At 47.6% G+C, this 15,804-nt stretch overlaps 1 protein-coding gene and 1 pseudogene across 1 annotated transcript; one reads left to right on the top strand and one right to left on the bottom strand.

Moving 5' to 3' along the window:
- Window positions 1-2,081: 2,081 nt before the first annotated feature.
- On the bottom strand, window positions 2,082-9,993 carry Rnf183 (ring finger protein 183). The gene is made up of 2 exons (XM_041632335.1): window positions 9,947-9,993; window positions 2,082-2,689 (listed from the first exon to the last, which is right to left on the bottom strand). Exon 2 carries the CDS (start codon window positions 2,652-2,654, stop codon window positions 2,082-2,084), a length of 573 nt encoding a protein of 190 aa, XP_041488269.1. The 5' UTR covers window positions 2,655-2,689; window positions 9,947-9,993.
- On the top strand, window positions 5,532-6,611 carry LOC121433771 (annotated as a pseudogene).
- Window positions 9,994-15,804: the final 5,811 nt, after the last annotated feature.

The raw sequence follows: 15,804 nt of genomic DNA, 5'->3' as shown, positions 1-15,804 counted from the left end.
TATCTGGAGCAGCAGCCATTGCTTCAACCAGGTGGTGGCAGGAGGCAGAGGCAGGTGGATCTCTGTGAGTTTGAGGCCAGCCTGGTCTACAGCGTGAGTTCCAATCCAGCACAGCCAATCCACACAGAGAAAGCCTGATCTAAATAAAGGATTGCTGAGATATATTCCCTTTTTATGGGCAAAACAGACTACAGTGACCTGCAAAATTATCCAGCTACTAAGTGGTAGAAGCATTTGAGGCAGTGTGAAGTGATTTCCTAGTTATGTGGAGAATGTTGGCCGTACGACAAGACCAGGACTGCACGTGTGGTCTGGCTGGTGGGTAGCCAGCATTTCCCCTTTCTTCCTCACACATGCTGCTGACAAATCACTCTGACTGAAGACTCCTGTCGTATGGAACAGGCAGCCGCAGGTCCATGTCCCTAACCTCAGCACACCCAAAGATGTTCCCATGTTTCTAGATGTCCTGTAAGTGGGTGAGACTGCTAGTTAGGATTTGATTCAGAGATGTCCCCAGCACTGCTGTGTGCCATTAAACCTTCAGGACCTGGCTGTTGCAAACAGGCCACCAGTGAGGAGTCATTGAAAGCCATTAGCCCAGCTCCTCTTCCCAGCTGCCCTCTGCCTTCTGGTATGCTGTGGCAGGCATCAACAAACTCCCTCTGAAACCATGAGCCCAAATCAACCTCCCTTCAAGTTGTTTCTAATACTGTCACAGGGACATAAACACGACTGACTAATACTACCCCAAGGTTAGAACTAATAAATGCAGCGTAGGAGTGAACATCCTAAACATATTGTCCATTCTAACAAACGTACTGGTTTCAGAAGACCCACCACCCTAAAGATGGTAGCCGGGTAACCCTGGCCAGAGCCTCAGTTCCATCACAATGAAGCTTCCTTGGACCAGGGCCTCTGGAGGAGGGAAAACGTTGCTGCTTGGGCCTTTGGCAGCTCCTCTGTCCCTGTCCCAATTAGCTCAGAGAATATGGTGAGATAGTTGCCTAACTTACTTGCCACAAAGTTAAAAGTATGTAGAGAAATGAAGTCAGTGGGGGATGTGAGCCTCAGCACCAGTGCGGGCTCAGTGCCCTGGGTGCTGGTCTGTTTCGTAATGGAGGACTTTCCTCTGCATTGGAGCTGAAAACTATCTGGATTACTAAATCAAAGTGACTATTTTATAGTATCTTGTACCTTGCCCCCTAAGGAATTTATAAATAAATGATACTTCTGCAAAAATATTTAGAGCAAATAAAACTGACTCAAGCTCTGATCTCTGACAGCTTATTCTATAAATCAAAAAAAGTAAAATGTCTCCTGATTGTGGGACTGCTTCAAAGCCTGGAGCCAGAACATGTTCAAGCCAGAGGAGCGGCAGCCACACACGGTGTGGCCATCTGTCCAGCAGCAGCTGGTCTGGCTAAATTTTAGATTCTTGATTCCTGGGTGACATCATATGAAGGAGGAAGGCAGGGTCACCCCTGTGCCCCAGGCTGCTCAGCCTGAGGTGCAGCTGAGGCCTCTCGGGCCCCGGGTTCTCACCAGCTGGCCCGCATGCCTTCCCTTCAATGGGGGGCACTGCCACCCCAGGAACAGTCTATCCTCTCTCAGCCTCTGACCAATAAATGGTTGTGGAAGGAAGAAACCAATGAATTAAAGAATGCAGGCTAATTTTACTAGGAATGGTGGCAAGAATCAGAGAAAGCTGAAAAAGGGGACAAATACATTGGCCCACAAGTTGAAAGACTCCAGAATTGTCAGCAACGCATGAACAGCTCAGCTCAGCTCCAGTGAAAGATGTCTGGACCGTGCTGTCCAGCCCTTTGGCACAACTTGCCATGTGACCATGGAGCCACAGAACTCTACACCCCATAACCCCACAGTTCACCTGCAGGTCTCCCTAGCCCTTTGGCTTTTCATGTCGGGCCATCTCTGTTCTCCAAAGCAGACACATGGCCTAAGCAATCCCTGGGCTCAAATGAGCAATACTACAAGGAAGGCAACATCAAAGGAGGCTCAGTGGTCCTCATTCCAGCAATCACAAAGAAAGGCTCGATTCCTTGTGCCGGAACAGAGAGTGTTCACCCCATGCCCCAAAAGAACTGCTTAGTCCAAAAGATGGAGAAGATGAGCAGTAGGATACCACTGAGGATGACAGCCATCAGGTAGACAAAGGTCCAGAAGTGAGGGTTGCGGGTACACTCTCTAAGAGAGTAGTGGCTGGGGATGGGCATAGGTCTGGTGTCAGGCACTGTGTTCTGAGAGGTTCCAATCTGACTCCCAGGTTCCAGGCCAAGGTCCAGGGTATAGACCCGAGGCTGACGCAGTAAGTAACGGCTCTTGGGTTGGTCCTTGAGACAGAGCTGGTGGCCCTCGAGGATGATGTGGTGGGGTTCTAGGCGGAGCAGGGTCAACATGGCAGTGTCTGTAGGCAAGTCAGTGACTGGTTGCCCTGAAGCCAGCATGGTGGGCTGACGGCAGAGTGGGCAAAGCAAGCGGCGCCTGGCTGGAGCTACCAGGCTGAGGTGGACCAGGCATTCCACGCAGCAGGAGTGACAGCAGTCCAGCACTTTGGGAGTGTGGAACGTGTTGTTGAAGGGATTCCAGCAGACAGGGCACTCAGCTGTGAGCTCTTGGCCCTGTGGCTCAGCCATCCTCAGATCACATGCGGGGAGCTTCACGGGATGTCCTGGTAGAGCAGAGAAAGATTAAAGCATACTCGTGGGCTGTCCCTGAGCTTCGTCTGCAGCCCTAAGCTCTGAGAGGCTAAACGCTGTCTACACCCACATTTTACAGGTGGAAGAATGCATCTCCAAAAGCATTTTGTCCAAGGACAGCCAGTCCTGGTCACTGACGTAAGTCTGAAGCTACACAGCCCTTCACCCAGGGTGAAGGCCTGAGCTACCCTATAAATCACCCTACCGGCAGCACCAGAATGAACCGGTAGTGGAGGGGACAGCCCTGGGGCTTTGGAGATGGCTACAAATTCAGCCTTTGTGCCCTGCAATTGCTCCAGGCTGCCTTGGCTCCCCCTGAGTTTCCTTCCCTGCAACCTCAAATCCCTGGCTAGAGCAGAGATGGGCTCTGTGAATTCCCGGGTGTGCCCCTCCGCTAGGGACAAATGCCAGCCCCCTTTCTGCTCCTTTGGAAGCTTTGGGCCAGAGGCCAACTCTTCACAGTCGACTGACTGAGCAACTCTTGAGAGGACTCCCTTACTCCGGCCCCAGATCAGTTCTCACCTTCCTCCTCCCACTTTCTCCCAGCACCCACCTGGGCTTCTGTGGACTGCTGAGGGGATCAGAGAGACCACTCTTGAAGGGTATGTGTTTCCCGTCTTTCCCTCTACTGAATCGCCTAGCTTTGGGAAACTGCCACCTCCAGGCCAACCCCAGGGCCGTTTCCATGACAGCATGCTCACAGCAACTGGAGCTGCCAGGTGGCCCTGACTGCAGCTTCAGCACACCTGTCCAGAGCCAGGGCCAGAGACCCGCCAGAGTGGTTCCTGGGAGATCCCAATGAGCCGTACATCCGTGTGCATGCGCACACACGCACACACACACAGGGTCTGGCAACCAATTGAATGTAGAGCAGGTACAGATTAGAGGGTGACTCTTTTCGCCCCGCAGTCCCTGGACTGGAGAGGTAAGAGTGACAGTCTTCTCTTCTAGATCCCTAGAGGGCGGGTCTTCTGGGGCTCCTCTCTCGTGAGCCCTCATTTCTTTTCTAAAATGCTGGAACCTCCTCCTTGCACAAAGGAGTTGCCTGCTGCGTGCTTCACTTGCTGCATAAACCTATAAGATCTATCAGTCCCCAAAGCCTCATCCTCTCTTTGTCTTTTAACTATTGATTTTGGTAGCCACAACCAAAATAGGCAAACCTTCAGGACAGAGACAGAACGGGCTGTCCTGCCCACCTGGGAGAGGAGCATTCTGACCCTGCTTCCCCACTTCAAACAGAAACGTCTGGATTGTATCTCTTGCCTATGTTGACCATTTAGATCTGAAGAGTTGGGTTGCTTCCAGGTTTTCAAGAAAACTTGGTTGAAACATTCACTTTACGCATGGAAACAAGAAGTGGTTCTGGCGAGTTATGACAACACACGTGTGCACGAAAGAGCACACACGGGGCCTGACACACACGGGGCCTGACACGTGTCTCTGGATTCCCAGTCCACCATGTGCTGCAGTCACAAAGACAGAAGCTACATCCATTTGGTCCACCTGTAGGATGTGTGGAAAGAGCTGTTTCCTCTAAGATTCCTTGTGTCCCTTAAGATTCTCTGGGTAACCCAGGACCTGTGCAAAGGAAGACTTCGGGGCAGTGCAGCTTGCTGGAGATTTGACATGATGCTCTATATCCTAGCAATTTGGAACCTGAAGCAAAACCTGTGTCTACTTTTACCTTCCTGCTTTTGTCTAGACCTCAGTCACAGCTCAGACATGGAATAAGGAAGATGGCATGGCCGTAACCAGAGCTAGGAGAGCTTCATTCAGTGAGCCGTCCATTCCTTCCTGAACACTGAAGACTTACTGCGTGCCAGGCACCGAACTAGGTAGGCGCTGATAGATAGGGGTGAACAAATCAACCATGGTACTATAGGCTGCTGAGGGAAAAACTGCCTCATGAGTAATAATTAATATATTACTCATGAGACAAATATATTACTCATGAAACAAATAATTAGATATAATTTACATAACTATAATTATATATTTATTATACATAATTTTATATATATGTAATCATAATGTAGCCCTGGATGTCCTGGAACTCATTATGTAGACAAGGCTGGCCTCAAACTCACAGAGATCCAGACGCCTCTGCTTCCTAAATGCTGGGATTAAAGGCGCGAGCCACCACACCTAGTGAAATACATAATGTTTGTTTGTTTGTTTGTTTATTTATTTATTTATTTATTTATCATGTATGGTGTTTTGTCTAAATGTATGCCTGTAGGCCACAAGAGGGCTCTCAACCACCGAGCCATCTCTCCAGCCCCCAAAAATACATGATTTTAATGAATGTTACAAAGAACAAAAAAGAAAACTGGCTTGGGAGCCGGGCAGTGGTGGCACATGCCTTTAATCCCAGCACTGGGGTGGCAGAGGCCTGCGGATCTCTGTGAATTTGAGGCCAGCCTGGTCTACAAGAGCTAGTTCCAGGACAGGAACCAAAGCTTGAAACCACCCCCGCAAAAGAAAAAAGAAAAAAAAGGAAGAAAGAGAATTGGTTTGGAATGAAAGTTTTCTTCAAAAAGGTGAAGTGGAGGAAGAGCGCAAAGCCCAGAGGTAAATTCTGTAAGAAGGTGAAAGGCTCAGGGGCCGGGTAAGCAAGAGTTCAATGTACTCAGAGTGGAAGCAGTCTGTAAGTTCAGCAACACAGAGACAGAGCCACAGAGATATCACTGTGAACAATGACAACACACTGACCCCACCTAGATGCCCATCAGGGTTAGTGGATTGCTCACACTCCACCGCTGGACCTCACTGCGTGTCTTTTCACTGCTCCGTCTCCCGCCTTCGCTGATCGCAATGGAAGAACAAATCGCCACTCTCATTGGCAATGGCTCCGGTATGCACTTTGCTAGCAACGATGTCCCCAGGGCCGTGTTCCCGTCCATTGCCGGGCACCCCCGACACCAGGGCGTCATGGTGGGGGTGGGCCAGAAAGACTCCTACGTGGGTGACGAGGCCCAGAGCAAGAGAGGTATCCTGGCCCTGAAGTACCCCATCGAGCACGGCATCGTCACCAACTGGGATGACAAGGAGAAGGTCTGGCATCTCACCTTCTACAGTGAACTGTGTGTGGCTCCTGAGGAGCACCCGGTGCTTCTGACCGAAGCCCCACTGAACCCCAAAGCTAACAGAGAAGGCACAGATAATGTTTGAAATCTTCAACACCCCAGCCATGTACGTGGCCGTCTAGGTGGTGCTGTCCCTGTATGCGTCTGGGTGCGTCACTGGCATTGTCATGGACTCTGGTGACAGGGTCACACATACAGTGCCCAGGCCACCTTGCGTCCAGACCTGGCTGACCAGGACCTGACAGACTACCTCATGAAGATCCTGGCTGAGCGGGTCTACAGCTTCACCACCACGGCTGAGCAGGAAATTGTGCGTGACATTAAGGAGGAGCTGTGCTACGTTGCCCTGGATTTTGAGCAAGAAATGGCCACTGCTGCATTGTCCTCTTCCTTGGAGAAGAGCTATGAGCTGCCTGATGGGCAGGTAATCACTATCGGCAATGAGCGGTTCCGGTGTCCAGAGGTGCTCTTCCAGCCTTCCTTCCTGGGCATGGAGTCCTGTGGCATCCATGAGACCACCTTCAACTCCATCATGAAGTGTGATGTGGACATCCGCAAGGTCCTGTATGCCTACACAGTGTTGTCCGGTGGTACCACCATGCACCAGGCACTGCCGACAGGATGCAGGAGATCACAGCCCTAGCACCTAGCACAAGGAATATTAAGACCATTTCTCCTGGTGAGCGCAAGTACTCAGTCTGGATTGGCGGCTCCATTCTGGCCTCACTGTCCACCTCCTGCAGATGTGGATCAGCAAGGAGGGTATGACGAGTCGGGCCCCTCCATTGTCCTCTGTGAATGCATCTAGATGGACTGAGCAGGTGCCAGGCATCTGCTGCATGAGCTGATTCTGAAGTATCAATTTGCTCTGGCAAAGGTACACACCTCATGCTAGCCTCATGAAACTGGAATAAGCCTTTGAAAAGAAATTTGTCCTTGAAACTTGTATCCAATATCAGCACTGGATTGTAGAACTTGTTGCTAATGTTCGACCTTGTATTCAGGTTAACTGTTCCTTGGCATATGTTTATACCCTGTGCGTCTCTTGATTTAATCCCTAGTCATGCGGCTCAGTCACCTGGTGGCTGGGGAGAGCATGCTGTGAAAGAGAATTCCCCAGCCTGCTGGATGTGTGAGCACCGTGCAGTGATCTGTGCAGGGTATTACTGACTGCTGACTTCCAGGATTTCCTGAGGCTCGCAAGGACAGGGTGGGAAAGTCCAAGCTTTAGGACCCAGTTTCTGTTCTGGTGTTTTCCCTCCTGACTGCTGTGGGGTGTTAGTTACTTGCCTTGAGTTGGAAATGTTTGCACTGACATCTGTAAATTTATATAAGGTTTTTTGTACTCAATTTAAGAAATGAGAAATTTTGGTTTTCTACTGTTCAGAGAGAACATTAGGCCCTAGCAACATGTCATTGTGTAAAGAAAAATAAAAGTGCTGCAGTAAAAACAAAACAAAAAAAGGTTAGTGGATTTTTAGAATAATTGTTATATATACACAATGGAGTTTAGTCAGCCATAAAGAATGAAATTATACCATTTGCAGGAAAGTGGATGGAACTGGAGGTTATCATATTAAACAAAATAAGCCAGAATCAAAATTAAAAATGTATGTTTTCTCTCATATGCAGAATCTAGATTTAAATGTATCTGTTTTCTTTCTTTTTTAAAAAAATATTTATTATATATACAATGTTCTGCCTGCATGTGTCTCTGCAGGCCAGAAGTTGGCACCAGATCTTATTATATGTGGCTGTGAGCCACCATGTGGTTGCTGGGAATTGAACTCAGGACCTCTGGAAAAACAATCAGTGCTCTTAACTGCTGAGCCATCTCTCCAGCCCCTCTGTTTTCTATATGTATGTATGTTTATATGTATGTGTGTATGGATGGATGGACGGACGGACGGACGGACGGACGGACAGACGGAGGCTATACGGGTAACTAGAGAGGGTAGCTGGAGGAAAGAAGGAAATGCCGCATGCTTCTTCTCATATGTAGAATGGAGACACACATACATGTGTGAGTGTAGATGTGAGACATAAACAACATTGGCGGGAGGAGGAGCAGCAGGAGATAAGGAGGGGTGGAGAAGGCAGTGAAGTGATGGATCTCAGCAAGTACAATGATGGACATGTATGAACATGACATCATGAAGTCTATTGGTTTTCTATACTGACTATAGCATCTTAACTTGAAAAGGAAAGAAAGAAATGGTGGGGGCGGCATGAAAGACAGCTGCAGAGACAGAATCAAGACCATTTCCAGATGCTGGCAGGCATCCTGTGAGTGAGGTTATAGATTCTGGAACAAGTTGTTGGGGCTCATGAGCACTACTTGTTAGGACTATAATTCCAAGTGGGTCACTTCACTTCTCTTGACTCAATTTCCCTTCATGAAAAAGAAAGTTAAAAGTCATGACGCTTTTAGTTTGTTTTCTTATAGTACTGAAGATTGAACCAGGGCATGGTTCATGTTAGGCAAGCATCACATCAGTGAAGCTTTCAGCTAGAGCCCAGGCACAGAGGATGGACACAGACTGGAAGACACTGAGGACTTAAAGTCAGTGACTCTCAACTGCCTGTGACTCCAGCTCCCGAGCAGCCAGTGTCACTGGCCTCTGCCACTTCCTACTCATGCACATACCCTGTTTTCTGAAAGGTGGTTTGTATTATTACAAAGATGGATGGAAGAGAGAGACATTCTGCAGTCTTCAAAACAATATGATAAAACATTTATTATGTATTATCTATGGTGTTCGTCTATGATATGTTATTAAGTATTAAAGAATCAGTGATAAGACAATTATAACAATCTACTTTGAGAAATATGTGCACGATGGAAATATATCTCCCAGAAGATAACCTACCAAGTGTTTTTTTCTTGTTTTTTTGTTTGAGGCAGGCATGGTCTCACTTTGTAGCCCTGTTTGGCTAGCCTGGAAATCTCTGTGTAGACCGGGCTGGCCTCAAACTCGCAGTGATCTGCTGTCTTCTGTTTCTGAAGTTCTAGGCCTAATGGTGTGCACCACCACTCCTAGAACAACTGCGTGTCAATAGTGGTCATCAATGCGGCAAAACCATCAATCTGGTTTGTTGCTAGAACTTTTGTTTTTAATTCTATTACTTGAAAATTAATGTTAACTTTGGGCCTGGAGAAATGGCTCAGCAGTTAAGAGCACTGGCTACCCTTCTAGAAGTCCTAGGTTTAGTTCCTAGTACCCATATGGCAACTCACATCTGTCTGTTACTCCAGCTCCAGGGAATTCAACACCCTCACCCAGACATACATGCAGGCAAAACACCAATGCACATAAAATTAAAATAAATAAATCACTAAAAAAGAAGGAAAGAAAATGTTAACTTTATTCTGGTAAGCTTGTCTTTCTGTCCCTGAAGCTCTCCTCCGTCATCCTAGACCAGACCCACATTTTCTGAAGTGCCATGGCCACAGCTCTAAATAAGAGATGCAGCTGTGCTTGGTCCTTACCAGAGCTGCATGTCTCAGGCACCCAGTGCACAGTTCCGTGTCTCTAGGAGACACTCAGTGACTTATGGGCCTAGGCTTCCCACCTGGACAACTGAGCAACGGTAAACCACCTGGCAGTTGTTATGACCAGAACCTTGTCTGTGGCACCCTCCCCATCATCACAATCTGACACCAGGCACAGAGAACTGACATTCTGATGGTACCTGATGGTTTCCTGGGGTCTGGTCCTTGCCAGGAGCTGAATATGGTAACACATCTAGAAAACGTAATTGCTTTTTCCAGCTGTTTCCATTTTCATGAGGTCATCGGATCTCTAAACCCAGCCTAGAAACAAGACTCTTGCTGAACAGTGACTTCACTTCTCTGAACTCTACTTCCCTCCGGTGAAGAGGCTTAGGACCCCTGCTTACAGGCTGCTGTGAGGATGGAGTCCGCTTAGCCTGCACAGTGGGCAATCAGTACAGAAGCCAGCATGGTTTTGTTAGTGTCCATCTGACAGATGAGGAACCTAGCGCTGGATGTAAAGTGGCGTGGCCAGGGCTTCAGAGCCAGGGTTGCAGAACTTGAAAACTGGCCCAGGAGCCTGCCCAGGCTGCCCAGGTCAGAGTTCAAACCAAGCAATGCTACCTGCTCCACCCTCTCCCACCCCTTACCTGGTAGACCCTCTCCTACTCCTCACCAGCTTCAGCTCCTTCTCCTCTCTCAACACAGTTTCCTGCAGGTGCTTTGGTTCTTCTTCCGGGTCGCTGGGGTCAGCCTCATTTGCATGGTCTCCCAGCTCTTGATCCACTCCCTGGCTGGTTTCCTCCTCGGGTGACTTTGGCCCTCTGCACCCGAGAGAGACCTGGATGCTTGCTTTTGTGAGTCACCTTTGCTTCTCTGAGCTGAGGAGGAAGTTCACTCATCCTTGCCAACTGGAGGAGCTCCAGCCTTCCCCTTACTCCCGGCTGACCTGCCTTGACTTCAGGGAAGTCAGAAGCATGGCTACTCCGAGGCCCTGCAATGAAGGCTCACCAAGAGCTCTTAGAGAACAAAATACCAAGAACCCAGTAGGAAAGCAAAACAAAACAAACAACAACAACAACAACAACAACAACAACAAAACCAGTTAAATGACCATTCAGTAAGCATAAGCAGGAAATGCCTGAATTCTTCAACGTCAGATATCAGACTCACTAGGAATCTAGATTCAGTGGCTTCTAAATATGTACTAGAAATGAAGACAGGACTTCTCCTAGCCCTGGATTCCTCTCCTGAAACTGTAGAGGGAAAAAAAAAAAAAAACCCACCTAATGAGGGCGGGGCTAAGAGCACTTGCGAGAACCTGAATTCAAATCCCAAACACTTGTGTAAAAGTCTGGGCAAGCCTGTAACCCCAGCACTGCAGGGGGTGGGGAGTGGAGACCGGCGGGCCTGGAGCCTGCTGGCCAGACTACCCCAAACAGCAAACTTCCAGTTTGATGAAAATTTCTGCCTCAAAGGAATAAAGCAGAAACACCTGACATCCTGCATCCTGCTCTGGGTGCTTCGTACAACACGCACGCGTGCGCACACCCCTCCCACTCAGCCTGCAGGTGAAATGTTGCTATACAGTAGGTGGCACGCAGAAACACTCAGTAAGCTCCAGATAGAACTATCATTCTTGTCACTATAACACGAGCAGGTAAATAATGAAAACACAAATGAAGCACTCGCAGAAGTTCAAGAGGAGCCTGGACGTCCAGCCCCGTAATCCGTCCTATCCATGGCCTCGCCATCCTCCGAAAGAAGCCCACTTTTGCTCACGGCTGTCCTGGAACTCGCTTTGTAGACCAGGCTGGCCTTGAACTCACAGAAATCCTCCTGCCTCTGCCTCCTCGGTGCTGGGATTAAAGGCGTGTACTGCCACTGCCCAGTTAACATTATTTTTGGACAGGGAATTCGTGTGTTTCAGTACACAAAAGGCTTGATTTCTGTAGTAAAAGCTCTTTTTGCCCAGACATTTAGTCGTACTCAAAATTAAAGTATTACACTATATGTTTTTGTATCTCTTTTCAAAGATGTCTTCTGTGTACATAAGCAAAAGAGTCAGGTTCCTTGTTCCTTCTCCTTTTATCCAAATGCGTGTATTCTGCAGGCTGCCCTGTCCCTTGCTGCAAATGCCTTTACTCACGGTCCTCACCAGATCAATTGTTCTTATTTTGTAATGACTTTATTGTTTCACTGAATGGCTGTGCCATCAATTACTTAACTAATCACCCAATGATCTAATCTTTAATTTAATTTAAGCCTCTTTGTTGTTTTATTTTTGAGACAGGATGTCTTGGCAGTCTAGGCTGGTCTCAAACTCACTGTGTGTCAAGGCTAGCCTCCACCTGGTGATCCTCCTGTCTTCACTTCCCAAGTGCTAGGACTATGGACGTGTTCCAGGCCATCATGCCTGACAGAACCTTTTAATTTTAAATATGCAAATACTGCATGGAAAAAAATAAATGCAATAGTAATTATAGATCTTAGGTTAGCCCAGAGTTGTATAAAGTGAAACTGTGGACTTCGGATGTTTTAGCATCAGGGCTAAATTCTCAGTGGTTAAGAGCGCTGGTTGCTCCTCCCAAAGGAGCCAGGTTTGATAACTAGTACTTACCTGGTGGCTTACAACTGTCTGTAACTCAGTCTCAGGGAATCCAATAATTTCCGGCCTCTGTAGGCATACACATGGTGCACAGAAATACATGCAAGCAAAACACCCATAAATATAAAAAAATAATTTTTGAAGAGTTTAAGGTAAAGCAAGTAGTGCAGGAAAGAAATCAGTCAAGGGTATTGCAAGAAGGGAAGAAAATAAAATATGCCCTGGCTCTTCTCTGGGTCATTAAGGGTTCTATGAGGAGGCCATCATCTTGATGTCTATGGGTGGCCAGGCTAAGAAGTCCTTTGTAAACAATGGAATTTTTTTTTTAAATTTGAGAGATACCTAGAAGAGAGGGTAAAGCATCTCAGGAATTTGACAGTTAAATTAATTTAGTTTATGCTTGGGGGGCCCAGGCGCCAGCCAGCTGGAAAAGTACCTGGCCTAAGCAGTACCTTGGGACCTGTGAGCTAAGGGTCATAAGACCTGGTGGATCACAGCCAAGGTGGGGGACCAGGCCTAAGGAGAGATTGGCTATCTCAGAAGGAAGTAGGCAAGAGGATAAAACATCATAAATAACGTTTTTATTGGAGATGAATTGTTCTGTATAAATTTGTTAAAAAGAACCCAAAATCTTCAAGTATTGTTACTAGCAAGTGCCAGTGGTGTCATAGTTACTCCAAGCAAGCAGAGTCTGTAAGTAACCCTAAGAAACTCACTGGTTCACCGAGGAAGTCTCGGAGGGAACCATTTCTCCCTAGTCATTGGTGTCATATCTGAGGTATCCTATTTAGGGTTACTACTGCTGTAAGGAAACACCATGTCTAAAAGCATCTTGGGGAGGAAAGGGTTGACTCAACTTAGACTTCCACATCACTGTTCATCACTGAAGGAAGTCAGGACAGGGATTCAAGGCAGGAACCTGAAGGCAGGAGCTGATGCAGAGGCCATGGAGGGTTCTGCCTACTGGCTTGTTCCCTTGGCTTGCTCAGCCTGCTTTCTTATGGAACTCAGAACCACCAGTCCAGAGAGAGCAGCACACACAATGGGCTGGTCCCTCCCCTATCAACCACTAATTTAAAAAATGCCATTGCAGGCTAACCCACAGCCTGATCTCATGGAGGTGTTTTCTCTCCATTGCAGCTCCCTCCTCTGCAATGATTCTAGCTTGAGTCAAGTTGACATAAAACAAGCCCAGCACACTGGGGTGAAGAGACATATGGTCATGTCTCCCCAGGGAACAGGAAGAAAAGGCAGGAGACAGAGGCGAGAACATCCACCGCCAGCTCAGAGTGGACCAGCACCTGGTGGACATCCCATGATAGAACTTGACCCTGACGTGGTGACGTCCTAGAGAGAGTGGGTCATCCTCTCAGTAGAACCTGATGATGCAAGGTGCAAGGTCACTGTGAAAGAGTAAGAGATGGTTTGCTCTGAGCCAAGTGTCAGTGACCATAGCCCAGGGGTCCTGAATGGCGTGTCCTGCCATGGAAGTGCTTACATAGGCTTCTTTTACAATGGTTTATTTACGTATGAGTGTATATGTTTACCTGTGTGGGTTTATGTGCACCACATACATGCAGAAGTCCAGGGGAAACAGAAGAGGTCTTTAGATCCCTTGGAACCAGAGTTACAGGTGCTTATGAGCCACTGTGTGGGTGCTGGGAACAGAAGCCGGGTCCTCTTGGGCTATGAGCCATCTCTCCACCCCCTAATAAACTTTTATTAGTCACAGACAAGGAGAAAGTCCCAAAGCAACACATTTACTGACTACACTGGTGAAGGCCATAGGGAGGTGGTTTAAGCAGATCAGGACGTTATCTGATGACATTTCTCAGCTTGAATTGGTAGAAGCTAGTGGTCTCCTAAAAATTTTAAAAGTTTACTGTTACACACACAGATGGACAATGAATAACTAATATGTGATGTGGGATTCCCCTCTGTATGCTGTGAATACCATTGGTTAATAAGAGACTGTCTTGGGCCTGTGCAGAGCAGAATAGAGGTAGGCAGGGAAAACTAAACTGAATACTGGGAGAAAGGGGCGAGTCAAAGAGATGCCATGTAGCTGCCAGAGGGGAAAGGCACCAGCTGCCAGGTGGAACCTTGCTCGTAGGCCACAGCCTCGTGATAAAATATAATAGAAATTGGTTAATTTAATATGTAAGAGGAATATGCTATAGTGATGGACCAAGCAGTGATTTAACTAATACAGTTTCTGTGTGGTTATTTCAGGAGTCTGGGTGGCTAAGAAACACAGCCTCCTCCAACAAATATGGCGACTGAAGATAACGTAAGATAATTTTGACTATGAATCAACAAATTTAAAGTTCTCATCACGAAGTTCTAATTGGTCGGTCTCCCTTGTGACACTTTAACCTAGGTGTGGCTTTTTCTTGTTCACGTAGATACTGTCAAATCCAAGTTCTGGCCATTAGTCAAAAGCCAGCACTCCTCAGGACCTGGTGAAGCAGGTTCCCCTCTACCACTGGCAGAAGGGAAAATGGCTTCTGGCCTCCAGGCTCCCTCAGTATCACCAGAACCTAGCACTTCTGCCTCTACTTCCACCCCGCCCCCTTCTCAGATAACCCTGCTATCTCAGCTATGCTCTTCTCTCTTTGCCCATCTCTCTCGGGTCTCTTCCTCCCACTCTCCCCTTCTCTCTGTTCTCCTTTCCTGGTCCAGCCTGCGCTGAGTCTACTACATTCTTTCTCTGCTCTGGACTCTTCCAGATGCCTCTGCATGTATTATCCCTTGTATCTACACTAAAAACCCTTCCACTTAACCATAACATAACCAGTGATGTCATCAGTGTATGCACCCCTCTGGTGGGGACTATGGACCCCCAGACCTTGAATTCCTATGCCCTCTCCGCCTGCCGGAGTAAACAACTTGTTATGCTTGCAGCTGCTCTGAGTAAAACAACTTGTTTTTTTGTGTTTGCAGCTGCTCTGAGCATGAGACAGGGGAGTGGTTTCTGCTGGCTTGCAGCTGAGAGCTGGAGCATGGCTGTTAGTCAAGGAGATCTATATAAGGTGCCCTGGAACACAATAACGGGGGTGGTCTTGATTCAAGTTGGCATTCTTGTTTCAAGGATGATCCATATCTCTCTCTGTCTCTGTCTCTGTGTGTGTGTGTGTGTGTGTGTGTGTGTGTGTGTGTGTGTGCCTTGCCTGGCTTGCAGACCATCCCTTAGTGCAGGTGCTACACCCTTCCCTGTCTTGGATGATATTCTACCGTTTATTATGAATACTGGCATCAGAACAATAAAAAAAAGCACAATACATAAAGTGGGTTTTTTGTTTGTTTTGTTTTGTGTGTGTGTGTGTGTGTTTTGGTTTTTTGAGACATGGTTTCTCTGCAGCTTTGGAGCCTGTCCTGGAACTAACTCTTGTAGACCAGTCTGGCCTCAAATTCACAGAGATCCACCTGCCTCTGCCTCCCGAGTGCTGGGATTAAAATTGTGCGCCACCACTGTCTGGCCAATATATGAAGTTTTGGCATCAAATTTAATGAAAAAAAAATCTTGATTTTCAGAGCAGGGGACTTGAGGATTAAGGATAGGGTTTTAGGCTGCTGATCTCGTTATTTTATCTTACATGTAGACTGTGTCAGGTGAAGGAAACTGGAAACACTGGTGCAGCTGTATCTTCTAGCCCTTTCTGTCCTCAGGCTGACCCAGGTTATAAGTCTGGTTAGCCCCACTAATATGGACACTAATTGTCAGAGCTGAGGCTAGAATCCAGGGCCTCAAATTTTCCTTCCTTCCCTGAGGACAGGGGATCTGAACTGTTGGGCACACCCCGTGCTTTCTCGGTGCTCATGGTGTGCAGAGCGTGAGCTCCAGCTGAGCAGTGAAGCCTCCTGAAATAGTGGCTGCTGCTTCAGACACTCAGAACCTAG

This window comes from Microtus oregoni, unplaced genomic scaffold (genome assembly GCF_018167655.1).
Source record: "Microtus oregoni isolate MIOR12 unplaced genomic scaffold, Mior012 000041F_ref0000270, whole genome shotgun sequence".
Lineage (NCBI taxonomy): Eukaryota > Metazoa > Chordata > Mammalia > Rodentia > Cricetidae > Microtus > Microtus oregoni.
The sequence above is the reverse complement of the archived record's forward strand: the minus strand, read 5'-3'. Positions and strand labels throughout refer to the sequence as shown.